Genomic DNA, 26,367 nt, shown 5'->3' with positions numbered 1-26,367 from the left:
GAGGATCCTATAGGAGTAGCGGAGCAATTAGATCAATTTCTGGGGCCAAATTTATACTCATGGATGGAAATGATGTCTATTATGGGTATATTGTTTACAGGAGAGGAAAGAGGTATGATTAGGCGGGCAGCTATGCAAGAATGGGAAAGGAATAACCCGCCTGGGTGTCCTGGGGTGATACCAGCAGAGCAAAAATATCCAGTGGAAGACCCTAACTGGGACAGTAATAATCCACAACATCGGCAAAATATGAAAGACTTGCGGGACATAATAATCACCGGGATTAGAGAGGCGGTACCCAAGTCCCAGAATTTTATCAAGGCATTTGAGGTTCAGCAGAATAAGGAAGAATCCCCCAGTGAATTTCTTGAAAGACTTAGAGACAGAATGAGAAAATACTCAGGAATGAATCCTGAGGATCCTGTAGCCCAGGGGCTTCTAAAAGTTAATTTTGTAACTAAGGCGTGGCCAGATGTGCAAAAGAAGCTTCAGAAGATAGAGGGATGGAGTGAAAAGTCCCTGGAGGAGTTACTGCGAGAAGCTCAGAAAGTGTATGTTAGAAGGGAGAATGAGAAAGAGAAACAAAAAGCTAAGTTAATGGTTTCCATGGTGGAACAAGTGGTGAAAAAAAACCAAATGGGTAATGGAGAAAAGAACATGGGAGGGAGATTAGGCCCTGGAGGGAAGCGAAGAGAGGAAGGATCCCAAAGATATCAAGTAAGGTCTCAGCTGGAGCAAAGTGCTGGGAAATGTTTTAAATGCGGTAAACCAGGACACATAAAAAGAAACTGTCCTGAGTGGAAACAGGAGAAAAAGTTACTAGCAGCTTTGAATTCAGAATAGGGGAGTCTGGGGCTTTCAAAAATTTGGTCCCACCAGGAGCCCCTAGTAAATATGAGAGTGGGACCTGAGATGGAAGATGTTGTATTTTTAGTTGATACTGGGGCAGCTCGATCATCACTGGCCCACAAGGTGTCAGGACTCAAACTGACAAATGAGACTCTAAGAATAACAGGGGTAGAGGGAACTGGGATGACAGTACCACTTTTTGAAAATACTGAATTAAAACTAGGGGATAGGGTTATAACAGAACAATTATTGTATGTGACTGATGCAGGGACTAACCTGCTGGGAAGAGAGCTTATGATGAAATTAGGAATTCAAATAGCAACCCACCAAGACGGAATAACTGTCTCAATGAATATATTAACTGAGGTAGATGAGAGAGAAATAGACCCTGTGGTCTGGGTAAAAGAAGGAAATAGGGGGGGGCTAAGAATAACCCCTTTGAAAATAAAATTACAAGAAAAATATGAGATTATAAGACAGAGACAATACCCAATTCCATTTGAGGGACATATTGGCCTTAAAACTGTGATACAGGGATTACTAAGGGATGGATTGTTGGAACCATGTATGTCACCCTTCAATACCCCTATTTTACCAGTCAGGAAACCTGATGGTTCCTACCGATTAGTGCAAGACTTGAGAAAAATTAATGAAATAGTACAAAAACGGCATCCAGTGGTTCCAAACCCATATACCTTGATGAGTAAAATACCAAATGAAAATAGGTGGTTTAGTGTTATAGATTTGAAAGATGCCTTTTGGTCTGTTCCACTGGATCACGAAAGCAGAGACATATTTGCCTTCGAATGGGAAGATCCTGAAAGTGGGCGGAAACAGCAGTATCAGTGGACAGTCCTACCCCAGGGGTTCACAGAATCACCAAATTTGTTTGGGCAAATTTTGGAACAAATATTAGAACAATTCCAGCCACCAGAAGGAGTGTTACTCCTACAATATGTAGATGATCTCTTATTGTCAGGACTAGAAGAAGCAGAAGTTAAAAGAGCCACAAACGAGTTGCTAAATTTTCTAGGGAAGCAAGGATTGAGAGTATCAAAGGATAAGCTGCAGTACGTAGAAAAAGAAGTTAGGTATTTGGGACACCTAGTCTCTGAAGGAAAGCGCAAAATAACCCCAGAAAGGATTCAAGGAATTATCGAGCTACCCTTGCCCAAAACAAAGAGGGAATTGAGGAAATTCCTAGGGGTAGTAGGATACTGCAGACTCTGGATAGAGTCATATGCTCAGAAAACCAGAGGATTGTATCTTAAATTATTAGATGGAGAGCCTAACATCCTTGAATGGACTGTTGAGGAAAGGGAATTAATAAAAGAGCTAAAACAAAGTTTAATTACTGCTCCAGTCTTAGCTCTTCCTGCCTTAAATAAACCCTTCCAATTATTTGTCACTGTAGATAAGGGGGCAGCTTTGGGAGTGCTAACTCAGGAATGGGGAGATAAGCGCCAGCCGGTGGCCTATCTATCTAAACTGCTGGATCCAGTGTCTCGGGGATGGCCAGAGTGTATCCAATCTGTAGCAGCAACTGCCCTCCTGGTGGAGGAGAGCAGAAAACTTACTTTTGGGAGACAACTAGTGGTTATGACTCCACATCAGGTGAAAACCATTTTAACTCAGAAAGCTGGGAGGTGGTTAACTGACTCTAGAATTCTGAAGTATGAAGTAATCTTGATGGAAAAAAATGATTTAGTGTTTATCACTAAATCTTGCTTAAACCCAGCCACTTTCTTGTGGAAGGGGGAAGAAAAAGAGGAAAATATAGAACATAATTGTCTGGATTTAATTGAATATCAGACAAAAGTAAGACCTGACCTGCAAGACACTCCTCTTGGTGAAGGAAAGCTTTTGTTCATTGATGGATCCTCAAGGGTGGTGCATGGAAAAAGGTACAATGGGTATGCCATAGTACAGGGGGCAGAAGGGGAGGTAAGAGAGATGGGCCAGCTGCCTAGTAATTGGTCAGCTCAGACATGCGAATTATATGCCCTGAATCGAGCCCTTCACCTCCTTAAAGGAGAGGAGGGAACTATACTCACAGACTCAAGATATGCATATGGAGTGGTACATACCTTTGGAAAAATTTGGGAGGAACGAGGACTAATCAATAGTAAAGGAAAGGAATTGGTTCATGAAGCACTGATCAGACAAATCCTGGAAAATTTACTATTACCCACTGAAATTGCAGTAGTGCATATAAAAGGACATCAGAAGGGGAATTCAATTATTGCTCAGGGAAACCGAATAGCGGATAAAACAGCCCGTGAAGCTGCTTTACAGTCAAAAATTATCATGAACTATCTTGTGCCTGAGATACCTCCTCCTTCCCCAGGGCAGGTATTCAGTGAAAAAGAAAAAGACACTTTTAGAGATTTGGGGGCCATAGAATCTGAAGGGAGATGGATCCTTCCAGATGGGAGAGAATTGTTAAACAAAGCAGTAACAAGGGAGATTTTAACCATCTTGCATCAAGGGAGTCACTGGGGAGTACAAGCTATGTGTGATGCTGTACTAAGGAAATATGTATGTGCAGGGATGTACACACTGGCTAAACAGGTCTGTAGAGGGCGTGCAACATGCCGGAGGGTAAATAACAAGGTCATTCGTAGTCGGTCTGCAGGGGGAAGGGAACCAGGGATTAGACCTTTCCAAAGTATTCAAGTAGACTTTACAGAACTTCCCAAAGTGGGTAGGGTAAAATACTTACTGGTTCTAGTAGGTCACTTAACTGGGTGGGTGGAAGCATTTCCATCAGTATCTGCCACTGCAAATATGGTAACCAAGGTAATTTTGGAACAAATAATCCCTAGATATGGAGTAGTAGAGCACATTGATTCAGATCAAGGTAGTCATTTTACATCACAAATTTTACGGAAACTAATGCATACTCTAGAGATTAAGTGGGAGTTTCATACCCCGTGGCATCCTCCATCATCAGGGAAAGTGGAACGAATGAATCAGACCATAAAAAGACACCTAACTAAGTTAGTCTTGGAGACTCGACTGCCTTGGACCAAATGTTTGCCCTTGGCACTTCTCCGAATAAGGACAGCACCAAGAAAAGATGTGGGGGTTTCTCCATATGAAATGTTGTTTGGATTGCCATATCTGGGAAAGAAAAATGAGATACCACAGTTTGAAACTAAAGATGCATTTCTTAAAAACTATATACTCGGGTTATCATCCTCCTTATCAGCTCTCAGAGTCCAAGGACTATTAGCACAAACACCGCCTTTGGAATTTCCAGTTCGTCAATTTCAAGCAGGGGACTGGGTCCTGATCAAGACGTGGAAGGAGACAAAACTACAGCCTGACTGGGAAGGACCATTTCAAGTACTTCTAACGACTGAAACAGCTGTGAGAACTGCTGAGAAGGGATGGACTCACTACACTCGGGTAAAAGCATCCACTAGCCCTGAGGCTTGGGAAGCCATTGTCACAGAAGAACCTTTAAAGATAAGAATTAGGAGGAGGGAATTGTGAAGTCATTTTAAACTAATCTTTAACTTCTCAAGTAATTAAATAAATAGTATATGTAAGTGGGAGAGTAGTAATGCTTGCATAGAATTAATGTCTAGAAAGAATTTTTAGTGGTAAAGCCTGCATAGAATTAATGTCTAGAATGAATTTTTAGTAGTAAAGCCTGTATAGAATTAATGTACTGTTGTAACAGAGTATATCCCATTTGTTATCTTTGTAATTATTAGGAAAACATAAGGTTTGACAACAATGCTGGGGAAGAACCCACTTGTTATTTTGATCTTGATAACGACTTGTTTTAGGGAAAGCCTTAGTCAAGTGATGGCTTGGAAAAAGGATGACTTTCAGAGAGGATTAGGGGGATACCCTATTAAGATTTGGGTAAATGTTACAAGAAAGAAAGTACCCCAGACTGTCACATTTGATGCTTGCCAGGTAATAGCCTGTGGAAGTTTGAATACTCAACGACAACTAAGTAGTGAAAATAAATATCTCTGTCCTGAACCGGGTATGAATAAGGGATTCCCTTGTAATGGATGGAATAATGTATGGTGGACAACCACCTATCGAGGTTGGACATATATACCTGGGATATTTGATGCTCCATGGGCACATACATTAAAAGATCGAATAAGCATCTTTAACGGAACTGCCCAACCAAACTGTCAGCCCTTACAATGCAATCCAGTGACAATAACAATTAACGAGGCTGATAATCTTGTTAATATCACCTTTGGACTTGGGATAGACATACGTGGAAAAGATCCAACAGCTAGATTCCGGATAGCCGTATGGGATATACTCCCGGATGACACCCTGAGTGTCCAGAATGAGGAAAAACTCAATGAGGGGGTGAAAAATATTCCTAAAAACCCCACAATTGTGACAGTTAAAGAGATAAAAGATCTTAGACAAACATTTGAAATTGAAACAGGATATGGGGATGCTAATGCCTGGGTAGAATGGATTAAGTATACTGTCCAGAGTCTCAACCATAGCAACTGCTATGCTTGTGCATCTGGACGGCCTATAGCTCAGGTGGTGCCCTTTTCTCTGGGATGGACCAAGGATCCCCAGGGGATGCAATGCATAATTGCCCTGTACCAGGAGAAAACCGCCTGGGGAAATGAAGCCTGCAAATCTCTCTCTCTCTCTTGTTCCCTCCAATGTCTGAGACAGATGTCCAGATCCCTCCTACATTCTCCACAGCCATAGGTAATCATACAGCCTGCCTCTCACGGCAGGGTGTAAAGGCTACCAGGCTTATAGGGAACTTTTCCCTATGCAGTGAGGTCTTGAATGTTACGAAAGATTTGGCAGGGAACTATTCCAGATTAGGAATCCCCAGGGCAGACCTCTGGTGGTATTGCGGGGGGAAGGTCTTACGGTCCACTCTCCCATCCAATTGGGGAGGCACCTGTGCACTTGTTCAGTTAGTTATACCATTCACCCTGGCATTTGAAAAAGGAGTCTCCCAAAATCCTGGAAGAAACAAAAGAAGCTTAGGAGTATCATTTGATGACTCAATATATATAGATCCAATTGGAGTGCCTAGGGGTGTCCCTGATGAATTTAAGGCAAGAAATCAAATTGTTGCAGGGTTTGAGTCACTGTTTTGGTGGGTAACAATTAACAAAAATGTAGACTGGATTAATTACATCTATTATAATCAACAGCGATTTATAAATTATACAAAAAGTGCCATTAAGGGAATTGCAGAACAATTAGATGCCACAAGTAAGATGGCCTGGGAAAATAGGATTGCTCTAGATATGATGCTAGCAGAAAAAGGAGGTGTATGTGTAATGTTAGGTACTCGCTGCTGCACTTTCATCCCCAATAACACAGCCCCAGGCGGCACAATAACTAAGGCATTGCAAGGACTTACCACTCTTGCTGATGAATTGGCAGAGAATTCAGGAATAGATACCTCTATCAGTGGATGGTTGGATTCCTGGTTTGGTAAATGGAAAGGGGCAATTATATCAATATTTACCTCTCTGATTACAGTAGCAGGAGCCCTGGTGACTATTGGGTGCTGTGTCATCCCCTGTGTGAGAGGATTGGTACAGCGATTGATTGAAACAGCACTATTAAAACAAACGCCAATGGAGCCACCATTGTATTCGAATAAAATGATGGTATTAGAGGAAATAGGGAATGAGGAAAGTGAAGAAGAGGAGGAAATGTATACGATAATGCCTTAAAGAACAAAAATTTGCAGAAATCAACAGTGTAAAAAAAAAAAAAAAAAAAGAAAAGGGGGAAATTGTGGGAAACAGATGTTGTTTCTACATTAGAATTGTATAATGTTATTTTTGTTTTATGATCTCCGCTGTCGTGGTTCTTTTTGGGAGTCCTTCTACTTAGCCTGGGGAGAATCTCTAATAAGTTTAGATCACTTATTGTATAGACGAACCTTCCCAGGAACGCACACTCTGTATACACACTCCAAGAATATCCTGCAGGAGAGCAAACCAGGAAACAAGCCATGGCATGCCCGAGGAAGCGCCTGACATTGGGAAGGCCTGACATCATCCTCCAGTGCTCTTTGTTTAACGATGATGACTTCAAAGAAAATTACCATATCAATAGGACAAGGAGAGCACCGAGACATCTTGGAGACAACAGGATGACTATCGACTGGCAACAGATAACAAATAAACTAACAAGTAAACAACAGATGTAAACCTTCTGATATGATTGTGAACCTGGAGTACCCAGCCAGTGGGGAAACAGGGGAGGGGGGGGAGGCAAAGGGGAGAAAACAGGGTATAAAGGCTGTCATGTTGTGTCCATAGGCGCGCTCCTACTTGTGGGACGCCCGCCATTGCAATCGCGAATAAATTCTGCTTTTATCAGAGATACCGTCCTGAAAAAAATTACTTGGATTATTTCCAACAGAAATGTTCCTCGCATGGAGTCGAAGTTCAAAGGAAATAGAAAAGAGAAGCAGAAAGATCATAAATGGGATCCCTTAGATAACTCCCCCCCCCCTTTAATTTATAAAGCAGTGCAATTTCTAAAGCGGCGGTGACCTCTCCAGAGGAGGAGAGTGGCCGTCTGCTGATCTGCGCAGGGTCCTGGAGAGAGGCTGTGCTATCTATTACTGAGGGTGTTGGAGTAATGCGAATGGGACCTGGAAAGTTTTCCTTTCTCTAATACTGTTGTATTAGAGACTCTAATACCTTAGGTACTCTATATATAGGTACTCTAATACCCTTAATACAGAGCTGGGGGCTGGAGCCTCCTGCTGTAATGTGAAGGGTGCAGTGCTCGTGAATTGGGATGCGACGGATACTGGAAGTGTGAAATATTGGAAGTGAGAAAAGCAGTCATCTGCAGAGAGCTGGGGAAACCCGATATCCCAGTGTGAGTACAGGAAGCCTGGGGAGAGGAGGGGGTGAAACTGAAATATAAACTGAAACTGAAGGCTGTGCTGCCATTCAGCAAGACCTGGACAGGCTGGAGAGCTGGGAAAAGAAAAACCGGACGAGGTTTAACAAAAGCAAGTGTAGAGTCTTGCATCTGGGGAGGAATAATTCCATGCACCAGTACAGGTTAGGGGGTGACCTGCTGAAGAGGGACCTGGGTGTCCTGGTGGACGACAGGTTGGCCATGAGCCAGCAGTGTGCCCTTGTGGCCAAAAAGGCCAATGGCTTACCGGGGTGCATTAAAAAGAGCGTGGCCAGCAAGTCGAGGGAGGTGATCCCCCCCCTCTACTCTGCCCTGGTAAGACCTCATCTGGAGCACTGCGTCCAGTTTTGGGCTCCCCAGTACAAAACAGACAGGGAAAGAGTCCAGCGGAGGGCCACAAAGATGGTGAAGGGCCTGGAGCATCTCTCCTATGAAGAAAGGCTGAATGAACTGGGTCTGTTCAGCCTTGAGAAAAGGAGACTGAGAGTGGACCTGATCCAGGTCTATAAATATCTAAGATGTGAGGGGGCAGATTGGCGAGGATGGACTCTTTTCAGTGGTGAGTGGAGACAGGACAAGGGGAAATGGCCGGAAACTGCAGCATAGGAAGTTCTGCACAAACATGCGCAAGAACTTCTTTACAGTGAGGTGACGGAGCGCTGGAACAGACTGCCCAGGGAGGTCGTGGAGTCTCCTTCTCTGGAGATGTTCAAGACCTGCCTGGATGCCTACCTGTGCGACCTACTGTAGGGAACCTGCTTTGGCAGGGGGGTTGGACACGATGATCTCTGGAGGTCCCTTCCAACCCCTACAATTCTGTGATTCTGTGATTGTGTTTCTGTGATAATGTTCGTAATGTCTGTGATGATGAGAGTTTGGGAAGTGAAAAGGGTTTGGGAAAAACAAGCTGAGGAAGGCAAAGTTGAGCAAGGTTAACAGGGATGTCCTTACCTAGAAGAAGAGGTAAGGGGAGCCTGGAAGGACTCAGGGAGAGTTCCACCCCGCCAGGACCGAAAGCAGCAGGGGAAGCAGGCTGAAGAGTTTTATTTTCTGGTACCTCTGGGTGCCTCTTATCTGTGCTACATCAAGAACTATTACCCGTAGATGATTTTCGTAATATTTGTAGCTGCTACTGGCAAGAGAAGTTTACTTTTTTTTTTTTTGGACCAATTAAATACAGGCTAGGAGAACAAGAAGGAATTTATAAATTCTTGTACATGCCAGGTTCTCCAAAATGATTATTTGGGCATGACATGTTAGAATAGTTGAATGTAGAGATTAAATTCAGTAGAGACGATTGGAACTACTTGTCAAGCAAGACCTGTGGATTGAAAATTTTAAGCCTGGCTTTAACACAAACTGGGAAAAGCAATGCTGTACTCCCAGAAGTTACGTAAATCCTACATTGGGTATACACAGGATTGCAGGCATCAGGGATGCCTGGCAGAGCCAAAAACGCAGCCCAATGAAAGTTAAGTTAAAGATGGGAGCCAGCCCAACCAGGGTAAAGCAATGCCCTCTGAGGATACAAGACTGTAGGAGGATAAAAGAAAAGTAACTTTTTGGATTTTGGATTATTAATTGGATAGAAATCCAAATACAACACCCAATCTTGCAAATGAAAAATTGGATGGCAAGAGCTATAGTTTGGTACAAGATTTGAGGGCAATTAATAGAAAAGTTGGACATATACAACCCATGGTGTATATCTTTATTGACCAAGTTAAGGAATAAGTAGGTGGGGTTTACCATTCTGGATTTGAAGTGCACCTTTTTCTGCCTGGTTTTGCCAAACAAAGTCTAAAATTATTTGCCTTTGAATAGGAAAACTCAAATATGGAGAGAAGAAAAAATAATAATAACTAAAAATAGTAATAATAATAATACAGTTAACCTGCACAGTGTTACCCAGGGTTGTGAGAACAGACCAATGAATTTTGAGAACTGGTCAACTCGTGAGCCTGAGATTTGGATTTGCCATCTCACAATGGAACTTTACTGCAGTACGTGGATGCTACAGTAACAAAGGACTGTGTACAATGGACTGTGAGCTTGCTGAATTTCTTGATTTAAATGGCTATCAAGTTTCTCAGCAGAAAGCACAACTGATCAAAGAAAAGGAAGCAATTTGCTGAACACCCAGAACGCCAACGCAGAGCTGCCTCCAAGCCAGCAGTGTGCGACTGCATGGAGACTGTCTGTGCAAGTTGGTCAGAGCTACAGGAGGAACCGTTGGACGATGCTGAGGAGTCCTGGATTCATCGACGGAAGCAGTTTTGTGAAGACAAGGAAACCGTAAGGCAGAACATGCAGTAACTGCTACTGACAAGGTAATTGAAGCAAAACCACTACCTGTGGGGACTTCCACTCAGAAGGCTGAGATAATTGCCTTGACAAGAACCTTAAATATATGGATGGATGCTAAATATGCTTTTGGGGTGGTACTCACTCATGGTGCCATCTGGAAAGAGCAAGGATTGCTTACACACAAGGAAAACAAATTCAGCATGATGTAAATCTACCAAAGAACATCATGGCTGTTATACATTGTAAAGGACATCAGAAGAGTGACACTGTACAGGAAACTGGAAATATGATGGTGGATCAGGTGGCAAAACAGGCAGCTGAAGGAAAATAAATTGGAGAATGGCTTTAATTCCCGATGGTAAACTTGAAATACCTGAACCTTAGTCAGAACCTATAAGGTACTCTAGAAAGGATAGGAATCTAAGGAATGAAGGGAAGAGAGCAAGCTGACAGATGGGTGCATACCCAGGTGGACACATTGTTGTGCCCGTTAGAACCAAATTCTATAAAATACTAAGGGAACATAATGAAACATGGGGGGGGGGGGTACAGACACCAGAAAGTAACTGTACAATCCTAGTACCAGGAACAGGGTACAAGTGGGGCTTGTTGGAAAGGGAACCTTCCAGAACAACAATCGCAAATTGATTTTTTTTACTGCCAGGAAAAATGAGGGTTTTGATATATGCTAGTTCTAACCAATACCCTTTCAGGGTGACCAGAAGCATTCATTTTACTCATTTTATAGCAGAGATTGTCCAACAGGTCAGCAAGCATTGGGAATAAATTGGCAATTGCACATAACTATCTAATTAAATCACAGGTTGTGAAACTGAGCCAGGAAGCTGGACTATCCTGATCACAGTTGTTGCCTTTGGCTCTCCTTAATACCAGAACAAAACCTAGAGCCAAAGAAGGGTTAAGTCCTATCAAAATACTCTACACAAGGTCTTATGTTGTACAAAAGGGGATTTCTACCCAAGTAGGGAGAAAAATACTAACTGAGCATGTGATAAGTCTACAGGAATAGCTTTGAGAAATAGAGAAACTGGTTCTAGGAACTAGAGCCCAAGGCCTTGATATGGCTCAATAATACGTATGTAACAAATATCTAAGATTTGCCCCTGGAACCAAGCTGGGTAGGTCTGTTCCAGGTGCTGCTAACATCCCATACAACAGTAAAAGCAATGTGGATACATCATACTAGAGTTAAGAAGGTCCATCGAACACAATGAGAACCGAAATCAGCAGGACCCTTAAAATTGTGAATCCAAAGACAGAAATGTGGGCTCTTGTAACTGTTAGAAATGCTGATTTGTTGAGTGCAGCATTTGATGTAAATACTTATGTATCTCTTGTGACAAACGTCATTGCATATCAGTACAGTTTGGTATGTGGGCAAGCTAAGGATTTAAACTTTTCTCTTCTTGTTGTCCCCAATGATTTTAAGGCAAGAAATCAAACGGTTGCAGGGTTTGAGTCACTGTCCTGGGGGAAATGATCAACAAGAATGTAGATTGGATTAAGTATGTCTGTTATAATAAAGATTATACAAATGGAGATTTACAAATTATACAAAGAGTGCAATAAAGAGAATTGCAGGACAGTTAGATGCCACAAGTAGAGTGGCCTGAGAAAACAGGATCTCCTAAGATATGATAAAAGAGTGTATATGTAATGCTGGGTACCCGTTGTTGCACCTTCATCCCAATAACACAGCTCTGGATGACATCATAACGAAGGCATTGCAAGGGCTTGGAGCCACCCTCGTCAATGAAGTGGCAGAAAAATCAGGAATAGATACTTCTGTCACTGGATGGTTGGAGTCCTGGTTTGGTGAATGGAAAGGGGTGACTGTATCCACATCTACTTCTTTGACAGTAGCAGCAGGTGCCCTGACGGCCATTGCTTGCTGTGTTAACCCCTTTGTGAGGGGACTAGTAGAGTGATTGATAGAGACAGCACTATTGAAGCAAACACTAATGGAGCCATTACATTTGGATAAAATTATGGCATTAGAGGAGATAGGAGATAAAGTGAAGACGAGAGAGATGTTTATAAAAGTGAACTTTAGAAAAAAGTGTATAACCACGACGTTATAATCACAATACAATCATGTATAATCAATAGATACCAAGATGTTATAATTGCAATATAATCAAAAGAGTAACGCAAAGCAAACAAGGATCACAAAAGAGAATAAGTAAAAGAGCTTACCCTTGGGTCGAGCTCACTAGAAGATATCAAAGAGGAGGATCTCCAGAAGAGATCCTTCCCCTCTGATAGCCAGCTCTTAAATAGGTCCAGGAGGGGTGGAGCCTGTCTCCCCCCCTTCCAGCAGCACAGGTGAATTGCCTTCACCTGTGCTCCTCTGGCTGACTCATGGCTCACCTCAGGTGATCAATCAGAGGTTCAGGCCCTGACTCAGCAGTTCCCATACAAAAGGGAATTGCAGAAATCAACAATGTATAAAATAGAAAAAGGGGGAACTGTGGGAATCAAATGTTGTTTCTGCATTAGAATTGTATAATATTATTTTTATTTTATGATCTCCGCTATCATAGTTCTTTTTGGGAGTCCTTCTACTTAACTTGGGGAAGATCTCTGATAAGTTTACATCGCTTATCGTATAGACGAACCTTCCCAGGAACGCACACTCTGTATATAGGTGTATAGATGTGTATTTTGTCATACACACTGCAAGAATATCCTGCACCAGAGCAAACCAGAGAACAAGCCATGGCATGACCGAAGAAGTGCCTGAAGAGACATTGGGAAGGCCTGTCATCATCCCCCAGTGCTCTATGTTTAACGATGATGACTTTAAAGAAAATCACCATATCAATAGGACATGGAGAGCACCGAGACATCCTGGAAACAACAGGATGACTACTGACTGGCACCAGATAACAAATAAATTAACAAGTAAATAGCAAATGTAAACCTTCTGATAAGATTGTGAACCTGGACTACCCAGCCATAGGGGAAACAGGGGAGGGGGAAAGCAAGGGGGAGAAAACAGGGTATAAAGGCTGTCATGTTGTGTCCATAGGCGCGCTCCTGCTTGCGGGATGCCCGCCATTGCAATCGCGAATAAATTCTGCTTTTATCAGAGATACCGTCCTGACAAAATTACTTGGATATTTCCAACTGTCATGCTTCTATGTTTTTTTTGTTTTGGGGTTTCAGTATTCCACATCAAAACATCATGTAGTGTACGGGGTATTGAAGTGTCACTGCCCCAATCCCAGGTACCTATCCCTGTACATTACAGAAGTCACGGGATCTGGCCCTTCCGGGTGGGGGGGGCGCTCTCTTGCTGCCTTGCAGTGGGTGCTGGATGGTGCTTTCCTAGCCATTCCAAGCTTTTCAGGTTTGACTCGGTCCCGGGAACTCTCTCTCTCATCTTGTCTGATTTATTAATCTCAGTTTCAATTAAATTGTATATATTGTGTTATCTTGTATTCCGATATTATAGTAAAATAAGTTTTCCTCCATAGATTGTTGCCGCTGTTCTTTTCTTTCCTTCCTTCCTTCCCATTTTTTGTGGGACTGGGGTGGGGGGAAGGCAGAGGCCTGTTGCCTCTGTCACGGACATAGATTGATCTGGTCAACTCCGTGACATCAGCTAAGACCCCAGATTGTTAACGAAAATAATCTTCTGCTCCCTGCCCCTGAGAATTTAGATCCAGGTACCCATAGAATAAAATGGCCCTGGAAGGTGCTGGTAGGACCCAAATGGTGTGGCCTACTTGCACCTTGGGGGAGACTATTGGAGGTGGGAGGCTCAGTAGTCCCTCCAGTAATAGGTACATGGCCTACTGATATTGTGGTCAACACTCCAACCTTCATTGTTAAAGGGACCCCCATCATGTCCCTGTGGCAGATCAGGACACCTCCTTTGGTGCCTGATATCGTTATGCAGCCGCAGACATCTGGCCAGAAGGTGTGGTACAGGCGGCCAGGACGTGCCCCAGTACAAGTGGAAGTGTTTACCCAGGATAGAAATACGGCCTGTATCTTGCCCTGGAGAGCAGACCTTCCTCTCCTGGTACCTCTGAAACATCTGCATTACTCCCCGTGAGTCTGTGAGCCTTCAGGATCAACGGAAGGAACAAAATGCCATGAAGCGTTCCAGTGTTGCTGTCAGATCACGTACAACACCCGGTGATGGTCTACATGGGACTGATGGAACATAGAACGGACCTGCACCTCATGACCTCATGCCTCCAGTCACATCATCGAGCACTGGCCCATAAAAGAATATCAACATTCACTGATCATCACTGTGAGAATCCTTCTCTGTTTTTTGGCTCAAAGCTTGCTTCCTGAGGTATTTCTTGTGATAAGACTCTGAGTGATTTGTTGAGGAGGCAACTAATGGGTGCTAACCGTGTGACAATGGATATCGCTTTGGGAACATTTGAAAGCCCCTTCCCCCAGAGCTGCTTGCTCTGTAGAAGAGCGGATGAGAGTGCTCAGGAGTGTTTCCTGGTGGAAGATCTGGCCTGTGACAAAACAGCTCCAGCTAGGTGTGGGAAAATTGGGGAACGATACCATCGTGTCCTGCGAGAAACAGGATGCAGATGGGTACCCCTGCTCCCTCTTATCTGCTGGCAAGGCCCGGAAGATGGGAACAAAGGAGTTTCTGCTGAGATCCCAGAGCCAGAAGCTGCCACTCAAAGGAGAGCTGACTCAACCACTTTGGATTTGAGCTGTCACTCCAAAGATAGCTGACTTCACCACTTTGAAAGCATTGAAAAGGGGCCATCATCGCCATGGTCGTCGTCGTCCTTCTCACCGTCGTCGTTGTCAACAGGACAACTCTGCCTGACAACCCACCGCTACTGAAGATCAAAGACTGAACTACGGACCACGCTGGATCCATGGTGGTGACTATCTCCCTCTTGCTGCCTATAAAGACCCCTTGCTTCTTCTCTTCTATCTTTTCTATCGCCCTCCTTCCCTTCCCCCATTACCCTAATTCATAATAGTGTCCGCCCTTCCCTTCCCCATTTCCCTGATTAAGATTTGTAATAAACTGGTCGGACCAACATTTGAACCGTTGCTTCTTAATCTCATGCCGGGTATATAGATAATAAAAGAACCTCCTCTCCCTCCTATAAATTGGAGTGAGACAATCACTCGTCCTGAATTGTACCAACATGCGTCGTGATGAAAATTGTATAAGCGTCACAATCAACCCAGGAATTTTCTTTGAAATGTCCCTGACCCGTGCCCCAGGAAGGCAGCACACCTCTCTGTGGGTAGGGTCTGGCCGGCATATAGGGCCTTCTGTTCCTTGCAGAAGGGAGTCGCCTATGACAATCACCCTTCTGTCCTTATGGGTAGAAGCAGTCTTGAGGCTTGGGGGCGACCGCTTCGCCTGAGGCAACCTCACGGGTGAACCTGTCTCCGCACTCTCACTCGTCCCCCCCTCAAATTCCAGGGCCTCAAACCTGTTACGCAGAGGCACCTGGGGAGCCGGGGATGGTCGGGATGGGGGATGCCCCCTCCGCCGAGCAGGTACCCGTTTCCATTCCTCCTCCCTTCTCAAATTGCTGTTAGGGGGAAGAGAGGACAGGGGGCTCGCTGAAATGCTGTCAGCTGGCTGGTTCCCCTTTACCAGGTGTTTGTAAGGTGGCAGGGGCTGACGTGCTCTGTGAGGAGCCTCGTCTGTGTGCCGAGAACCTGAGGTTGGGAGGGACTGACACCACCAGTCAATCTCCCTCTCACACTCTTTTATAATCCTCAGCCTCTCCACTTCCTCCTTCAGGCTAATCACAAGGCTGAGCAAGTCATTCAATTGCTCACACCTTATACAAGTGCTGCCTCCTTCATGTGGCATTGCAAAGGCCAGGCTGTGGCACTCCTCACAGCCAGTGACCTGCACACTAGCATCTCGTGATGGTATCTCTGTCAGTCGCCACACACTTCATACCGTTGTTCTCCCCTCTATGCATGCACCAGACCTCAGTCTGGCTCTGGACCGTCTTCTTGGCTACTGTCTTTCTGCTGCGTGTGCTCGGGACCTCTGCATGGGTCTTCACAGTTTTTGTGTTTGAAGCCTTCTGCCGGGGTGCACCCATGGCAACCAGCAGGCTCACTAACTCAACAAGAAAGTCCTAAAGGGGTGCAAGTGATCGGCCTTGCCCTGCTGCCCCCTACCCTCACACTGTTGCCGGGTTCGCTAAGTGCCCTGGCACTTACCACCAATAGCAATAACAAGACTCCTTGCAGGGGAGTCCAGACAGGGGTAGCTTACAAAAGCACCACATTAAGACAGCCTGGGAGATAGCTGTACTACCTCCTCTGCTGTGCCTCAGGTGGGCAGCAACGTGTCGCTGCCCTCTCGAGGGCTTTTTGTAGGGGCGATCAAGGGCTGCTTCCGGTTTGCGCCCGTTTAAATCTCCCGCCGTTGCCTTGGCAACGCCCACGCTGCGTCAGCTGCTCTCGCGAGAGTAGCCCAACTGAGAGCGGCGTCCGCACGGTTGCCGCAGGAATCCTCGATGAGGAAAGCGATTAAAATCCCCTGTACCTCGCTAAAAGTCACGGCGGTTCTGCCAGAGACAGCTCCGAGCCGCAGACCTCGGCGATCCATGTCACCACCCACCATGTCACTTTGCTGATATCTACTGTTTGTTCTCCATAAACTTTTTTTAAACGTCGATGAATGTCAATGGGTACAATTTTTTCCACATGGAGGTATTCAATTACACATCTTTGCTTCATACCTGCTTCATGTGATATGTCATTTTTTTCAGATTATTCCTCTGCTGCCATCTGTCACACACCAACAAAATGTAATGGAATGTTGTCAGGAAGGTTCAACTGCCATATCACCAACATCCACCTCTGATGTCATGGATCAACATAATAAAATAGGAGGCATTACTTTCAGAGCAGCCCTTGTAGTTTCTTTTTCTTTTACTACCACATGATAACCAGTTCCCAAACAAGAGTCAGTAGAGGTGAGAAGCATGAATTGTTAGTTGAGACAGCATGATATTAACCTAAGTATGACATTTCATTTGCCCTGTGACTTAATTTGCTTTGCATTTATTTCTTGTTATCTAGATAGCTAACAAGGTTGGTTTTGGTTTGTTGTTGCTTTTTGTTTGTTTTTTACTCTTTAAAACGCATTAGATTTCCTGTTTTGTGAAGATGAATATGACACTCCAGAACACTACATGTTGGCTAACATTCAGGAGGTTCCCAGAACACATCTAGTTTATGCTGAATGAGAATAAGATTATGTATACAACTTACCAATGGAAAGATAATCCTAGTTAGAATTTTGGGTAAAATTATATTTATATTTAGAATAATTTAACACATACTGAAAGTTGATTCCAGCAGAATGTTGGATAAATATATATCCTCTGTTTCTCCTTGTTATTTTTCTTTTTTTAAAAAAAAAAAAAGAGCACCTAGATTAGCTACAACATTCAAGTCTGTCCTTGGAGGTACTATGGCAGACTCGAAACAACCTTGTCAGATGACTAATAAATCTGCATGCTACTGTAAGTTGTCATAACAGCTTTAGACAAGCTTTGCTATTCTGATGACGTTTTCCTCGCATTTTTATTCTTTAGCCTGCAAAGTAATTTTTAAGTATTATCACAGTTTAAAACAATTAAACTCAAGCGAGGAGCTAAAGAGTACATGAATAGAAAGTCATAAACATTCAATTTATAATACAATTGTTTTCTATGCTGTACTGACTTCTAAAATGACAAATAGATTAACAGTGTTTTAAAAGAAAACATTTCATTCTCACCTAAAATGATTGACATTTGTTTTACTGAGGAATGAAAGCACAAATGAACCTGGTCTCCGATCACTCTCTCGAATAAGGTAAGTTCCAGATTTCCCTGCTTGCCAAAGACGCTCTTCAGCAATTGCTCTGTCGAGTTTTCCATGATACCATCTAAAAAAAAAAAAAAAGTAACAATGTAACAATGGTTGTCCTTAGAACTTAATGATTCTATTCATCTTCACAAAATAGACGTAAAAATAATAAAAGCTACCATTTGAAATTGATGAAATTCCAAGCCTTTCTTTCAAATAAAGTTATCAAGTTATCAGGTGTAACCTCTGTTGTATTACTCATTTTCAATATACATAATACTATTTATTTTAAATAGTTCACAGGTTTTCAGATAAGCTACTTCCCTAAATAACTCACACTAGAAAACAGCACTCTAAACCATCCATGGAGGACAAAAGCTTTATGACAAGCTTTTTCTTTCCTCCTTAATTTGTTTATTTTCAATAAAGGAGCAGAACTAGAGCCAAATGATCTGACTCAGGCTGCTGTATTTTTAGCCTCATCCAATTCAGGCTGGATAAACAAATTGTGAAGGGAGATATAATAACCTGTTTCTCATTGACAAATACAGAGATCACAGAAGCAAAGTCTGCACTTAAGCTAAATGAGAGCAGTTACTACTCGACCATAGTTCAGCCAAAAAAAAGTCTTCCCCAAACTCAATGCAGCCTATTGAAAGCACGGACAGAAGGCTATGTTGGGCTTAAGTGGCAAGGTTGTGGTAGCCAGAGGGGAAGCTGCAGAAATGACCTCTGTGAAAAGAAGCTGCCCCATGTTAGATAAGAACTAGTTCCAGCCAGCTCCAAAAGGGATTTGCCACTGGTCAAACCTAAAACAGAGAGACATTGGTTGTGCCTCTGTAAGAGTATTTTTAAGAAGGAGAATAAACAACAAAAAACTGCTGTGCAACAGCAGCTAGGATAAAGGAGTGAGAAAATGTAGAAAGAATGAACCCTGCAGACACCAAGGTGAGTTAAGGAGGTGCTCCAGGTGCCTGAACAGAAGTTTCCTTGCAGCCTGTGGTGGAGCAGACTATCCCCCTGTAACCCATAGTGTATCACAACACATGCTTCAGCCCATGGAAGAGCCCATGCTGGAGCAGACTCTGGACTGGACCTGTAGTCTGTGAAGAGGAGCTCACAATAGAACAGGTGATCTGGCAGGAGGTGCCAACTATGTGACACCCACACTAGTGCAGTCCCTTTCTGAAGGACTCGCACACCACAGTAGACCCATATTGGAGCAGTTCTTAAAGAACTGCAGTTTGTAGGAAGTCCACATAGGATCAGTTCATGAAGGACTGTATCCTGTAGGAGAGGCCCCATGCTGGAGCAGGGGAAGAGAGTGAGGATGAAGGAGTGGCAGAGACAGTACTATGGACTGACTACAACCCCCATTCCCTGCTCGTGAGTCATGAGACTGCCTCGTCTTTTTCTGTTCCTCTGTTGTGTGTGTTCCCTAGACATATCACCACCAGCATTAGAGTAAGGCCTTCAGTTTTAAACACACACTCTCATTTTATTTGATTTACTGGCTTCTATTCCAATTATATTGTATTACAGTGTTATCTCACATTCCTCTATCATATTTAGTAAATTAGTTTTCTCCCTTAGCTCATCATCGCTCTTTTGCTTTGATGCCCATCTCCCTATCCTTTTTCCTTTTTCCCCCTTTCGCCATTTCCAGGGAGTAGGTCCATGAGTCCCTCCACCCTATTTAGTCAAAGAATTGAGACAAACAGGCCCAAAACAGTTGATATTTTATTGGTGCCATTGGCCGGGAAAAACGGTACTTTTAGAATTAAACTCTCTGTATTCTCAGAGTGAATTAAGGAAAATAAGTTAGGTTAAAAGTTATGTGCTTTCATGGGGTGCTGAATCAGCAGCTACAGATCTGGCCTTGCTAAGTCAGGCTCTCGCCACCGATAACAGATGCTTTCTTACAGACTTAGTGCAGACGGTGGGTCTCCTGTTTCTCCAAATAACATTGTTAGTTATCCTATCTCTGGAATGCAAGGTAGCAGGCTTGGACAGGGAAACCACAAATTAACAAAGAAGCAGTGGATTGGTGGACGGAGTTGTAGTCAATAAGATGACTGGCCAGAGCAAGTCAAGCATCCTTCAAATTGACCCAAGTCAAAGAGTACATAGCAAGAAAGACATACAGCCTTCATCATAAGACCACCAGACAACCACTGAGAGATACCACGCATGCGGAAAAGAACTGAGACTCAGGGCAGGGAAAAGTGTCAATTATTTGAGGGACTCATTGTAATAACCCAGCCTTTTCTTGGACAGCTAATGCATATGTAAGCAGCTTGTTCTTTAAGTATGTGCCTTTCTTGTCCTCTGGTATGCAGGCTATTTGGGAATACCCCCTCTGCATCCAGTATGGGTGCTCAGTGCTGATTCAACATACCTGCTTTATGACTACTCTGTGGTTATAGAGTTCGATTTCTGCACATCAATTTGGTGAGCCAGGCAGGAGACTCTTTGCTGGACCGCAGGGCTGGTTGGCTAAAGGGACTCTTCTGGCACGCCCCAAGAAATTCGGAGAAGACTCCCCCATGCCGACACATCCACTGCAGGGCTGAGAAAGAGCCCCGGCTACAGACCAGGTATGTTGGGAACAGGGAACCCATAAGTCGTGAGGAGACATCCTATGTGGGGTATGAAGGAGCGTATGCTTCCCCCTGAGGAACATGAGCTCACAGGTAAGGTTGCCATCTGGGGTGGGAAGGCTCCTTAGGGGAGCTCCCACTAGGGCCCATAGGTTCAAGGGATCCTACAGGAATCGATCGATCAGTAATTCGGACTCTTGTGAGCCCAGGAGGGCATTTGAAGCAAATGTCCAAATTGTTTTTATATTCTGTTTTCTCTTCTTTCTTTTCTCTTGGCCAGTTGCAGGAACTATGATATTCATAGTAATTGCTGTAATCTCCCAGTACTTGTGCTGCAAAAACACTTCTTGTGGGATCCCGCTCCTTGTATAAATAACTGTATTATTTATTGTCACTGTCTGTCTTTGTAATTGTTAAATGTTTGTGTTCTAAAAATGTTACTTGTGGAATTCCATTCCCTGTTTAAAATACTCTTGTCTTGCTGGGGGACGTTGGTTAAGCCTCTTGCCCAGAAAATTCAGTGTTCCCATGCCCTGGGGAAGCAGGTGGACTCTATTACCCAGCAGAACACAGGAGATTTTCACCCAATACCTAAGACCAGCTGGAATACACAGGTGTTATGGGACAAAGGGTGTCAAAAGAAATTCCAGAAAAGACCATTCTGTGTTGTATTTTGGCTCACTGGAGAAATATCAGCAATGAGCCAGGGGGAACACCGAATAAGAAACTGAGAACATAAATGAAGTAAAAGGACCAGTTTTTATAATTGACTATTCTAATCATGAGACTAAGTACTGGGTGTTTCCAGAAACTAAAGAACTGTATTGTTTGATTCATGGCTTTTAAAGGGAGTGGGAAAAACTGTTTTGATGGTATAAGAAAGTGTAATTGTTAACAGCATACAAAAGCATAATTGAGGGCATGTGGAAGTGTAATTGAGGGTAAGCGTAAGGGAACTGCTGAATCACGGCCTGAACCTCTGGTTGATCCCCTGAGGCAAGCAATGAGTCAGCCAGAGGAGCACAGGTGAAGGTGCTGCCGGAAGGGGTGGAGCCTGGCTCCACCTCTCCTAGACCCATTTAAGAGCTGATTAGCAATGGGGAAGGATTTCTTCTGGAGATCTGCTCTGCTGGATTTTCCTATGAGAGCCCAGAATAGGGTGAGTGTCCTTCTTTTCTGTTCTAGTATAATTACTACATAATCCAAACTCTTGGATGTACTGTATCATCTGTATATTCATTGATTGTGCAGTAAGAATTGTGGAATAGTGTAAAAAGGAAAAAGGGTTAAAGAAAGAGTGAGTTTATATGCGCTGGCATGAGAGCAATTCCTCCCCACATTGCTCCCCTTCGAGCAGAACTCTTGGATTGAGAGAAAGCTGGGGCTAGAGACTGTTGCTGTAAACAGTATTACTTGAAAAGGGGTGGTGGAGGGGATGGGGCTGTAGAAGTGAGGATAGCCTTCATCTGCAGAAATCTAGGAAACCTCAAATCCCAATGTTAGTACTGGAAGGCTCTAGAGGGAAGGAGGTGAAACTGAAATGTAATGTTAGTAGTTTACGTAATGATGAGAGTTTACAAAGTGAAAAAGGTTTGGGAAAGGCACAGGCTGAGGAAGGTAAAGATGGCCAAGGTGTAACAGGGATGTAAGGACTGAAGAGAGGTGAGTGATATAGAAAAGTTGATTAAGGAACAGAGATAGTGAGGAAATTGGGAAGAACAGCAGCAGTTGCTACTGTTGCTGTTCTAGAGCAGGGCCCTAGGACCCAGAGATCCCCTCAGGAAGTAGTAGGGGGGTCCCTGGAAGAGTCCAGGGAGGGCTTTGCCCCTGCTGGACTGAAAGCAGTGTGCAAACTGTAGGGAAATGAGACACCAGTGGAGAAATTGTACCAAGCTGAGTGAGAGGGAACAGTCTCTGATCACAAAAACTGAGTTATGGGAACCTGGGAAGTTTACCCTAGCAGATCCACTAGTTAAACTGCAGCTAAGAGAGCAAGATAAAGAGGTTTATTTTCTGATGGATACAGGTGCCTTTTACTACCCATAAATGATTTTTGTAACAGTAGTAGGAGCTACTGGCCAACAAGAGGAAAAAAAAAAGCTTACCTTTTGGGATCAACTAAATATAGGCTGGGAAAACAAGTAGGAATACATAAATTCTTGTATATGCCAGGTTTTCCAAAATTGTTACTCAGGCAAGACTTATTAGAACCAATGGATACAGAGATTAAATTCAATAAAACTGGAGCTAAGGGTCAAACAATATCAACTGATTGAAAATTTTAAGTCTGGCTTTAACACAAACTGGGAAAAACAAGGTTGTAGCCCCAGAAGTTACGGAGATCTTAAATCAGATATACTTAAGAGTATGGATATCAGGGATGCCTGGCAGAGCCAAAAATGCAGCCCCAATAGAAGTTAAAAGCAAGACTTAGCATGATCAGGGTAAAGCAGTGCCATTTGAGGATACAAGATTGTAGAAGGATAAAAGAAATAATAGATAATTTTTGGAGTTTGGATTACTAATTGAATATGAATCCAAATACAACGCCCCAATCTTGCCGATGAAAAATCAGATGGAAAAAGCTATAGCTTGGTACAAGATTTGAGGGCAAGTAGAATAGTTGAATGCATACGCTCAGTGGTGGCAATTCCATACACGTTATTAACCAAGTTAAGGATTGAGTATGTGGAGTTCACCTTCTGGATTTGAAGGACGCCTTTTTCTGCCTGGTTTTGCCAAAGGAGGCCTAAGGTTATTTGCCTTTGAATAGGAAAATCCCAATATGAGGAGAAAATGACTCAGTTAACCTGGACGGTGTTACCCAGGGTTGTGAGAACAGCTCAATGATTTTTGAGAACTGGTCAACTCGTGAGCCTGAGATTTGGGTTCCTTCATTCCAAGGTAGGATTTTACTGCAGTACGTGGATGACACAGTAAAGAGGACTGTGTACAATGGACTGTGAGTTTGCTGAATTTCTTGGCTTAAACGATTATCAAGTTTCTCAACAGAAAGCCCAAGTGATCAAAAAGAAGGAAGCAATTTGCTGAATGCCCAGAACACCAACGCAGAGCTACCTCCAAGCCAGCAGTGTGTGACTGCTTGGAGACTGTCTATGCCAGTCATCCAGACCTACAGGAGGAACCATTGGACAATGCTGAGCATTCCTGGGTTCATTGATGGAAGCAGTTTTGTGAGACAAGGAAACCGTAATGCAGAATATGCAGTAACTGCTACTGACAAGGTAATTGAAGCACAACCATTACCTGTGGGGACTTCCACACAGAAGGCTGAAATAAATGCCTTGATAAGAGCCTTAAATATATGGTCAGATGCTAAATATCATCTGGAAAGAGCAAGGATTCCTCACACACAAGGAAAACAAATTCAGCATAATGTAAATCTACCAAAGAGCGTGGCTATTTGTCATGGTTTTCTGACTTTTGATTATTGGTATTCCATATCATAACATCATATAGTGCACCGGGAGTTAGTGTGTTAATGCTCCAGTTCCGGGTACCTCTCCCAGAAGAGAACAACTACATTCCCCAGAAGACTGTTCACTGTGTTGTTACCATTTCTGCTCAGGGGAAACAGATATAAGCCCTTGGTAGTTCATCTGACATCCCTCTTTTTGATCATCAGCCTCTCCACGCTGCTGCTCGTCCTGACTGTACACATCTCATCAGCACTAGCATAAGGACTACAGCTTTCAGATACTCTCTCTCATTATATTTTATTTATTAGCTTCAATTCTAATTATATTGTTATAGTCTGTCATCTTGCATTCCTGTACCATATTTAGTAAATCAGTTTTGAAAGGTGAAAAGGGCCCCGTAAGTGAAAGTAAAAAGGCAAGAAGGTTTCACAGTGACCAAGAATGAGGGGGGTGAAGGGGGATAGTTAGAGATAGTTTATAGAAGCAGGAATGTAGAGCTTGTTAGAAAAATAAGGGATGGCAGACATTGGGTCTGGAACAGCGAGGGGGATGAAGGCCATGCTGATAAGGTTTGAGAACTGCCCGAAGACGTTTGGCAGGGAGGTGATGAGATGTCCCCAGGGCAAGACGAAACCAGTTTGGGGGGGGTGCCCCCCTTTTCAGTCAGAATTTACAGTGGAAAAACCAACATGATCAACCACAGGAGGCACCAGAATCAGAGTCAGTTGCCCCTGTAAGAGGATGGGAAATGAAACAAATCTTGACTCAAAACAGAAGAAAGAGGAGGAGGGGGGAAGTTGAGGAAGCAGCCATTGTAAGAGAAGAGGAGGAAAGAGGTCCAGAGGACTGGCTCCGAGATCCAGGGTAAGCAACTCTGAGTCCAGGGGAGGGGTCCAAAATAAGACTGCAGTCACCAAAACCTAGGAGGGCAACAAGAAGTCCTGAAAGAGTAGGAGGTGACCAAGACATCGTTACCATTGCTGATTGATCTCTGAAAATGAATGAAACATGAGGTCTAAGAAAGGACATTCAAGGCCACCCAGATGAGCCTTTTGCCACCTGGATACTTTGATATTGGGACACTGGGGCCAACAGTGTGTCACTAGATAGTACAGAAGCTCGCCAACTGGGTGGCAGTGCTAGGGACTCAGCCATTGACAGAGGTATTAGTGCATGCCTCAGTGGGTCCTTCACCCTCTGGAGGTGGATGCTGTTAGCCGTAAAAAAAAAATGGAGTGATATGGAAAAAGGCATCTGTTATTTGAGAGAATACACTGTGGTGGAAATGTTAAATGACCACGCATTTGATCCTGACAATCCAGACCAAGAGCATGATTCTGAGAGAGTAAGGTGTACACCAAATATGTGGTGTATATTCACAAGGACTGCACCAGAAAGGTGTGCCAGTACATTTGCAGCAATGTATGGCAGAGGGGAAGGAAGACCCCTTCTAAATGAACTGATTAAAAAACTTCAAGGCTTCGAGTTACATTTAAGCCCTCTGCGAGCTTGTTTTTCAGCCATTGCAAAAGCAGCTGAAAGACTGGACAGAAGGGACAGCAATCAGGAAGATATAATACATTTAAGCCCTCTGCGAGATTGTTTCAGACACTGTAAAGGTAGCTGAAAAACTGAACAGAATGGAGGGCAAACAAGAAGATATAGTAGACAAACTGTCTACCGTGCCTAATGCTGATGGATCCATGGTACTAACATATATCCAATGGGGACCAGGATTCCCAAAACAGCCCACTGGAGGGGCTGATCAACTTGGTTTCCCCCCAGCCAGTGTCATCCAACATCTCAGCTATAAAAAGAAGACATCCTCCTGCTTGAGCAAGTGACAACAGTAAGACTACGTCGCGTTTTGTCTTGTGGCGTTACCTACATGACCATACAGAAGACATGAAGAAGTGGCATAAAAAACCCTCTCCTGCACTTCAAGCATGGGTAGAAGAATTACAAGACACATCATCCACCAAGGTGAACTTCTCCAAAAAGGTGATTGCTCCAGTTGCTTTGGGACACGGCAATAGCTGTAAGAACATCAGAGGTAACAAATAGAGGGGCCCTGTCCCCAGCCAGAGGGGAAAAATATAACAGAGTGTATTGGACTGTATGGATTACATGGCCTGGCACATCAGAACCACTGAAATATAAGGCACTGGTGGACACTGGTGCACAGTTCACTCTAATGCCCTCAAGACACCAAGGGACAAAATCAATTCATATTCATGGGATGCCTAGGGGTTCCCAAGAGCTGACTATGTTGGAGGCCGAAATAAGTCTCAATGGTAAAGTCTGGCAAAAGTATCCTATTGTGACCGGCCCAGGGGCACCCTGTATACTTGCTACTGATCACAGAATCACAGAACTGTAGGGGTTGGAAGGGACCTCCAGAGATCGAG

At 43.6% G+C, this 26,367-nt stretch overlaps 2 protein-coding genes across 14 annotated transcripts in view; one reads left to right on the top strand and one right to left on the bottom strand.

Moving 5' to 3' along the window:
- LOC125686442 (uncharacterized) overlaps nucleotides 1-26,367 on the top strand; it is a 161,036-nt gene that overhangs the window by 42,864 nt on the left and 91,805 nt on the right. The gene's annotated exons all lie outside the window — the stretch shown is intronic.
- The window catches only part of LOC125686409 (ras GTPase-activating protein 1-like), a 259,593-nt gene that overhangs the window by 213,165 nt on the left and 20,061 nt on the right, over nucleotides 1-26,367 (bottom strand). For all 13 annotated transcript variants that reach the window (XR_007373789.1, XR_007373787.1, XR_007373788.1 and 10 more), the window contains exon 2: nucleotides 17,849-17,998. Coding sequence is in view for 10 of the 13 variants with exons in the window: in XM_048930352.1 (XP_048786309.1) it covers nucleotides 17,849-17,998 (150 nt within the window). In the remaining 3 variants the exon portion in view is untranslated. The remainder of the gene's footprint in view (nucleotides 1-17,848; nucleotides 17,999-26,367) is intronic.

This window comes from Lagopus muta, chromosome W (assembly GCF_023343835.1).
Source record: "Lagopus muta isolate bLagMut1 chromosome W, bLagMut1 primary, whole genome shotgun sequence".
NCBI lineage: Eukaryota > Metazoa > Chordata > Aves > Galliformes > Phasianidae > Lagopus > Lagopus muta.
The sequence above is the reverse complement of the archived record's forward strand: the minus strand, read 5'-3'. Positions and strand labels throughout refer to the sequence as shown.